The 9,185-nt window shown below is 34.5% G+C and overlaps 1 protein-coding gene across 3 annotated transcripts in view; it reads right to left on the reverse strand.

Moving 5' to 3' along the window:
• Positions 1-9,185, reverse strand: part of DENND1A (DENN/MADD domain containing 1A) — a 520,043-nt gene that overhangs the window by 381,639 nt on the left and 129,219 nt on the right. For all 3 annotated transcript variants that reach the window (XM_010844030.1, XM_010844029.1, XM_010844031.1), the window contains exon 3: positions 7,609-7,652. In XM_010844030.1, the coding sequence (XP_010842332.1) occupies positions 7,609-7,652 (44 nt within the window). The remainder of the gene's footprint in view (positions 1-7,608; positions 7,653-9,185) is intronic.

Below are 9,185 nucleotides of genomic sequence, written 5' to 3' on the forward strand. Positions count from 1 at the left end.
CAGAAAGACTCCACAGGAAAGAAGATGAGTGTGAATGAGGAGAGAAACAGCAGAACAGGACAGACTAGAGAGCAATTTAGAGGGATAATAAACAGGGCTTGATGCAGGCTTGCAGGTACATCCAAATGAGCAACAAGGACTGATTAAGTAAGGCTAAAGTTAAGACTCAGACTACAGCTCCCAAAAGCAAGCATAATTCACTTAGTTATCAGAACTGAATACCTCACCAGAAATTAAGACTCTAATACTATTCAGAAATGTCTAAAATATGCCAGAGCTTTTTGGGAGCCAGAATAAAACCAGGAGAATACTTCTAATAGGAATAAGTAAGCATTATGTAATTTCATTTCCTAGGGTCAGGTTCAAGTAAGAGGTAGTACAACATAGTACAACATAGCCTGGCATGACTTCAGAAAGAACAGCTCAAAAAGAATTTGTCTTTCTAATGAGTTCTTTCTATATAACTGTAACAGCTGGGGAATGACCAAATTGGGACAAAATCTTCAACTCAAGAGAGTCTTAAATCAGAAAATGTATCAATTTTTCAACTGAATTTGGCTAAATGTTTAAGGTTTTGAAATACAGCTTCATTAAGAAGCCAATCCAACCCCACCCCATTCTTAAATTCACCCTTTTCTGGAAATGGGGTGGGAGGGTGGGGAATAAAAGATACACATATGACAAGAATAGCACCCATTATATGCAAAGTGGTTTTTCTTCAGCAAACACTAAAAGTTTTCAATCAAGGTAATAAATGTGACTTGTAACAGTACAGGGAGAAATAAGAGGCAACCTGTGAAAGATTATTTTTTAGGATTACTTTTTCCCATCCATGAGCCTATAACTTATAAAATATTTAAATAAGAATGGGAAACTTTCAAACATATATAAAGAAGCAGGCACTTAATTTGGGATGCATTTATACACCTGAAATCTTATCAATAGATTTTTTTTTTTGAATCTGTAATGTGTCCCTCAAAATAGCTACATTTGATGATAGTAAAGACTGCCCTACTTGAAGAAAGCTGCTTCAGCCTGGTGCTTTGTTGCCATTATGCTAAACAATTACTTCCTAGGTTTTAGGGTCTGAAGAAATTAAGAGCTTCTATCTGTGGATGAGAAAATTACAATTCTACCTACAATTGCAGACTGACAAGCTATTAAGAAATATGGAAATTGACCTTTTTGAGTAAGAGGGTTTGAAAAAAATCCATGAATCAACAGTGACTTTTAGAAAAGCACACATCTAAAATAGACCTAAAAGATGATCTTCTTTAAAGGCAGCTGCAAGACCTTCCACTTGAGTTTCTCTGTACCACTCTTATTAACTTTACTAACTTCTATGGCTTCACAATACAAAGAACAGGAAACTGCAGAACTATGATTACACGGTGGTATCACTACCCAAAGCTTCTAGTTTTCAAAGTAGTATTCCCTATTTCTGGCCATGCCATTGTTCTAAACCTACCAAAACACTCTGAACATGTATTATCTTTGGGGGAGATGAAATCTTCTATTTCTTCCTTCCTCTTTACCTGGTACGGTGTCCAGATCATATTCTGCAGTCACTGTACTTATTAATCTCTCACTCAATTAATGCACAAAATCAAATCTAGTCTCCAACACAGTTTCTGCCACCAAAAACAGACATGGAGGGTGGGGAACCCAGAAAATGTAGCTACTTGTAAGTTAGCATTTTTAAAGCCAGATTTTGGAATCATTTTAAAGGGTGGCCTCTTGAAATTTTATGTAAGTAAATCCCTTGGATAATATTCAAATCAATTGACAAATTCTGTTCCATGGCATATAGTGTCATTGAAAGTTTCCAGGACCAACTTGACTTTACCATTTAAAGTGGATCAAATCTGAATGAACTGTATGAGTGGGCTGGAAGACCTAATTTTGGAGAAAAAGAGGAGGGAAAGAAAGCTCAAAAGTTTCCAACAGGATGGGAAACACCCAGGTCCAATTCCATTCTTTGTGAGCTTGGTGAATGCAAGGCCCAAAAAACCACAAACCCAAAGTCTCAGTTCCAACTGGTGGATTCTATGACTTTGACAAATCACTATAGAAAGACCAGTGGAATCTTTGTGGAATCAATGTCACACTTTATACAAACCAGGTACACTGCTGCTTATGTTTCTCTGCTCAACAGTTAAACAATAGGAGAATCAAATTTTATCACTTGTTTTCCATTTTGTGTAAATATTGTACATGTGTGTCATATTATACAATATTGGTGCAATGAGGCTTCCTTTCATAGTAAGAAAAAATGTAGGAGCTGTGCATTATATCTGTAGCTTTATTAGAGAGTATTCTTTCAATTAACCGGGGTAAGAACAAGTTTTGAATAGAAATGTCCAACCTCTGGCTCAAGATTTTGAAGAAAATAACTTGGAAGTTTCCGTACACAGCTGGTCACTAAAAGGAGGAGGCAATCGCCAACACATAAGTAGGGAGTCTTGGTTAAATATTATCTCTGTTGCCTTTCAAATCAGAATCTTTCAATCTACGTATATACTGTGAATAACTGAGCTTAATTTTTTTTTTTTAGAGCATACCTGAAGAACCATGAACAGATGAAAACTCCATATTTAAGCAATTACATGCAACTCAGAAATGCCAATTTCCATCACAATTAGCCTAAGTTATGCAACATATTTTTGTTCCTTTTTAGTATATAGGTGATGTATGTTTTTACAATTTGCTTAACTGCCTATAGTGAAATTTTAAAATCACACAGACCATATAAAACCATAAAAGAAAGGGTACCTTTTTATTTTTCCCAATGTACCATGTTTCTACATTGCTTATGGAGCTTATACAAGAAACACTGTTAGTTTCTATATAAAGATTTCCATAAAATTTTTATAGATTCTATAAATGCATAAAGATTGTTGGTTTTATTATAACCTCTGTTTCAGTGCCAGTGGAAAGAAAAATTACCTGCAACTCTGAAAAGCGATCTACAAATACAGGGACGGGTAGGTATGTTCAGACCTCTAGCTAAAGAGCTCTAAGACATTTGCTATATTTCATCAAAATATAGATGAGCGCAGGGGAGAATCAACTTCCAGCACATTCAACTCTAACCACCACTCTCAGAACAAACAGGCTATGAAAAAGTGCAATTGTGAGAACAAATGATTAAGTCTTCATGTTTTAGCACAAGAAGTAAATCACATCAAAACTAATGCATTTTTAAACTGTAGGTGTAATGCCTATTATACTTGACACATTACAAAGCTACTTATGGAAATCTTCTCTGTGATAAGTTACTATATCTTTATTCTAAATTATCTCATACTACATGTTATAATTACTAAAGGCTCATTTTTTAATCTGAAAAATCAAGTTTTAAAGCCAAAGATGGGATTTAGACGAGAGGGGTGACCATAATTTGCTAACATGTAAATTTAACTATCTTCTCCTTCAGTTCAATTAGTATTCATTAAAACTACACTAAACACAATGAATAAAGTTTTACCAATTATTTCCATAATTATGAATGAATACAGTAAACATCATAGAATAATTATAAATCCACTTAGTTAATTACAAGGCTAGTTCTAGCAGGGAAAGATATTCGTGGTTTTCTTTCTTATTTTTAATGCTAGATTGACATGTTGATAGCTTTGAGAAACGATTTCTAGAAATGAAACATATTATGATTATGCTCTTTTTTAACAAAAATTTTCTATTAGACAGGTTTACTAAGAGCTACATTATCTAAACTTAAAGTAAGAGAATGAAAAGAATTTGGTTTAAGTTCCCAAAACCAAAGTAACTCAAAAATTGTATCTGTAATTTAGTAACCTTAACCTTAAAAAAAATTTAGATTAATTCAGATTACACTTAAGAGAGATATAACTTTTTAAATTTCACAAGTGTGTTGTTAACAGGTTTTTGGTTTTGTTTTGTTTTTTTTTTAATGCAGGATCCATTCCAATTCAGGATCCTACCAATGTTGATGTTTTAGTATTTAAACTAGCTAAGCATTAAACAAAGCAGATGAATAAGTAATATGAACTCTGAAAAGACCCTGCTTTTGCCTTTGTTGTTGTTTGTTTTTCTCTTTCAAAATACATAGGCATTGCATATCTTTCAGGAATTAACAAAGCCTGTACTTTCAGGTTTTAAGACAGTAAGTCTAGCAGATTTTAAATGAAATATTGAGTGCTACACTGATTTAATGGTTTTAAACCATAGATGTCATTGCAGTCTGAGGGTGTCACAGACAACTTAAGAAAGAAAAAAAAAGGGGGGGGCACAGAGAAATCACTTTGTCAGTAATTACCATCAAGAGTCCTAAAATGTGGCTCAGGCTGCTCATTACTACTTCCTTCTGTATCAAGACCCTTATTTACATTTCAGATTACATTTTTTATGAAACAGTAAGATCTATCAGAGCTGAGAGGACTGAAATAATGAGGGGAAAACATTTTAATAAAACGTGTTGGGTCTGCATTACTTCCGTGTCAGAAAGAAAGGCTACTTCTGTAGTGATGGATCATTTATTCTGCTTCTAAACGAGAAGCAAAAAAGATGAAACTGATGAACTTTTACTGCCCATTTGTCTTTAGCAGACAATTAAGACAGAGAAGATCAAAATGGATTATCATACCACGCAGACAACTGGCCCAACAGTAATACATCTCCGGGACCACAGATTTGTAACTCTCTTTTATCCCTCCCCTTTCTTCTTACTTCTTTTTCCACTCTAAAGGCAGTGCTAGCTTTGTGGCTCAAGGAGAGCCAAAAGGCTGGTCATCATTATTCAGTCACAGATGTCAATCTAACCTCCCTTTTTTCTCAGTTTCTAAAGCAGTGAGCCACAATAATTTGTGACAGATTCTTTTACTGTAAGGTACAAAGAACACACAGAATAAAACATCTAGCAGCAGCAAGCGTCTCTGATCAAGTGTGCTGGTACATGGGAAATACACTATATGTAAAAACAAGCACTAGTAGTTTAAGCGAATGGGGAAAAAACTGGGCGGCGGGGGGGTTGTGTGTGTGTATAGTAATAACTGCTATACTTTGTGGTGAATTATCTCAAATATTCCTTATGGGTTACATCACAAATGTGTTAATACTAGAAATATTGTCTAGATTAAGTACATATTCAGCATTTAAGGCTTATATGTAATAGATTTCTAAGAATTCCTTTATAATGGCACACCAAGGGAAAAGATAATTTGGCTTAATCCAACAAATGCTAAGAAGAAAAAACATTTAATATTAGAATCCAAATTATAAAAACATAAATAAAAACGCAGGTCTCAATTCCTTTACTACTAGGTCAACTCTCAAATTTCTTGGGGAAACACTGTGTCAAATTGGAAGAGATACCAAGTAAGGTAGTGACATGCATACATTTATAAGTCTACATCCAGCCTATGAGTATCATCCTCCAAATCTCCAAACTAAGTCACTGATCTAAACAAATGCCTATCCTAAGAGAACTTTAAAATAGCTAAAAGTTATTTAGATTCCTATTATAATTTTGAATTATTCCAACTTCAATACATAAAATACTTATAAGACTATTTATTAACTAAAGCAAAGAGAACTAAGTTAACAACACAACAATACTTAATCAGTAAACGGGGCACTATACGCAATGACAAAGTCAATGAAAATCTGTATTTCTCTTTATTTCTATTTCATTTTTCATGTGTATGTATGGAGCACCTGTATATATACATACTCTACCCAAACATAAACACATACATACATTTAAAGAACATGAAAAAATAAACACCAAATTATCACAGTAGTTATCTCTTGAGTAGTAAAATTTCGATGACTTGTATTTTTTTTCTTTTCATTCTTTTATTTTTGCTTTATTTCCTAAATTGCTTTTTGCTCATGAACATATTACCATGCAATTTTTTTTTTTAAGTTACCCCCCTCCCAAAAAAAAGATCATGGTGCTCATAAATTTCAGATACAGCAAGAAACTATGTTGAAAGGAACAAACCCAGGTGTCAACTATGTTAAGTTTTCTCCTACATAATTTTTTCTCATTGGGTAATTCAGATCATGGGACCAAAAAGGTAATCTACCTAGACCACAACATTTTAAAAGAATGATTTTCTTAAGAACTACGTGCATGTGTGCTTAGTCACTCAGTTATGTCCAACTCTGCGACCCCATGGAGTACAGCCTGCCACGCTCCTCTGTCCATGGAATTTTCCAGGCAAGAATACTGGAGTGAGTTGCCATTTCCTCCTCCAGGGGTAAGAACTATGGCAGCAAGTCTATTCTAAACAAAGCTTTAAGATGTTCCACCCTTTAAACATCATCTAAAGAAAAAAATCTTTATAAGATCCTATAATCTTTGGATTGTGTAAATTAAATCCAAAGGGTTCAATTCCATACCAACTTAAGGTAAGATAAAAATTTAACTTTCCTGTTGGAAGATGAAGCCAGGGTAGAGTGAGAAAATGACTATTTTTGTTAAATTTCATTTTAAAGTCTTGAGGTCATATGCAAAGCAAACCATACCAGTTTTCTTAGGTTCTTGTACAATCCATCTCATGACAAAGCATCTTATTATCCTGATTATCCAGTTATATTCCTAAAAATGTATGAGATGCCTTGCCCTATATACAACAGGCCACACTGCAAAGGTGGTAGTACTTACTGTACTGGATACTTATATTCCATCGTACTTATCCTCATCTAAGGACATTTTTTAATACACAAAATTAAATGGAGGCACTTCAGAAAAATGTTTCTATTTTGTACAATATACCACATGTAAAATGCTTTCTAAAGTTTATTATGTAATCAAGGATGCTTTTATTTCAAAACCTTTTAAAAATAAGTATACCAAAATGCATGTTTGGTATACTAACATAATATACCCCAAAAAGCTGGTATACCCCAAAAAGGTACAAAACATTTCTAATATTTCTCAAGATAGAAACTGAAATCCAGAATGTATAACCTGGATTTAATTATAAAGAGTAGAGCAGCTTCAGAACTTTAGCAGTATTTTGTGAGTAAATAGTTCTTTCTACTCCATTCCATGCTTGCAGAATGCAAGAAATTCAAGATGGCACAATGGCAAGACCAACTCGCCAAACAACTTTCACCACCATCATTAAAACCACCCTCACCCTAAAGACCATTCTTGCATGTGTATCTATCTTGTCCTTTAAGTACTACCATGACACAGTTTCATTATTCATTTCCAATTTTAGGAAATGTTATAAGCTTCCATCCTCCCTACCTTTTTGTTATACTGGTTCCTGACTGCTTAAATAGAATTAAAAAAAAAAAAAAGTTCACAGGCAATCCAAAAAGGATTTGCTAATGAACTGCAGGCTGTAGCATACCTCAAAGTGAAAAGTAAAATTTGTGATAGGTTTTCTTCCTTACTTTTTGTGCATGTTTCCCCTGAAGGTAACACCCCAAATCTAGCACCAATATTTTCAATCCTACTTCAGTATGTTTTACTTTTTGTCTTAGGTTCATAATTACTGTTTCCCTTCCTTCTAAAAATTCATTTATCTCTTTCAGTAAAAAGAACAGTAATAATATGTTGAACAACTCTGAAATAAATTTTGTCATGTAAAAAATTAATTACGCATTCCGAACCTGGTCACTGTAGTCCTCCGGGAATTGCCTCTGCACCTCAGGATCTGTAAATAATTGACAGATAATATTAATTGGCTTTGGATTAGTGAGCAAGCAGAGGATCACACATTAATATTTGATCAGAAGATGATAGCAGCCCTGGCAGGGGATCCAAGGGGGGCAGCTGAGGCTGCTACGCTGATGAGCACAAGGAAGGACTCAGCAAGGCACTCCCACTACCCTCCTCCAGAAATACAAAAAAGAAAAATTGTAAAGACCCCATGCTACTGTTAACTTTAGACTATTACCTAATGCAAAAATCTTGCCAGCTGCAAACTGCCCTCAATACATTTTTCCAGAGAAAGTGAGTCTTAAATCTGCTTGACTTTTCTTCTCTTATCAGAAGTATCCTTTCACAGTTACAGATGTGGGCTTGGTATGTTCGGGTAGGGGTGGGGTCGGGGGCTGGGGTCGGGGAGAAGTCAGGGTGAAGGCAAGAATCAGATAAGAATTCTTTCAAGGAAGAAATGCAAAATTTCCTGTTTTAAAAAATAGAATAAATTCTTCCCAAAATATTTATGCTCTCTTGAAAATAGATGAAATTTTTCAAAAGAAAACAATACACTTTTAGCTTGTCAGTATTAACAAAATATCATATGAGATTAGACTTGCTCAGAAACTATAAAAATACATAGGTGAAGATATTTTTCATGACCAATCTGTTTAAAATGGAATCAGGAAAGTGGTCACTTGATTCTTCAACATAATTGCAGGATAACCCGATGCCATCATCTCTAAATCAATATAGAAGTGTACTAATTAAAAGCTATTAGCACTCCATTTGCTATTGATTAGGGAAACATTCAGTCTTTTCTAAAAAGAGAGATCTGGTTCCTCAGAGACACATTAAGAAGAGTGATCAGAATAGTATCTATTTGAGAAATTATGTATCAATGCAAAATGCTTTCATAAAACCACAATATTTGAAGGTCCCCAACCACAGTCCCCATAGTATATACTACTCAGTTGTCATATCTATCTTCTAAAATATCAATTTACTTCTCCATAAAAGTGAATCTATGTAAAAGTCAAAGTCCTCCATGTCACAAGATAAAAATGCAATTAATTGTTCTACAATTAAAAAATCAAAAAGGGGGGGGAAATTATGGGCCTATTCACAAACTACATTTAAATCTTAGAAATGCTAGTTTTCAAGTCAATGGATGTCATTTTTCAACACTCAAGACTAATAACAAAAGGAATATTCAAAAGGTCACACAAAAAGCATAACTTCCCAAAACAGGTGGTGCAGAAAAGTTGAAACTACCTGTACACTACTTTGGCTCTTAAAGTGTCTTCTGATTAACTTTAAAACTAGGGACAAATTTCTTTACCCTCATCTGCAAATACTTGGAAGACACCAATGATATGTCTAGACCAGTACTAGTAGAATTCTAGAGTAATCCTCATTGCAGTACCTTGCAGGGCTGCTCTGGTAAGTCAGAGGAAGTAGCTGCTGAAAACACACAAGGATTGTGGATGTTGTGACAGGAGGCCAGAAGGCACAATCTTGTGGCATGAAAAGCACTAGGTATGGG

The sequence above is a fragment of the Bison bison genome, unplaced genomic scaffold (assembly GCF_000754665.1).
Source record: "Bison bison bison isolate TAMUID 2011002044 unplaced genomic scaffold, Bison_UMD1.0 scf7180017864193, whole genome shotgun sequence".
Classification (NCBI taxonomy): domain Eukaryota; kingdom Metazoa; phylum Chordata; class Mammalia; order Artiodactyla; family Bovidae; genus Bison; species Bison bison.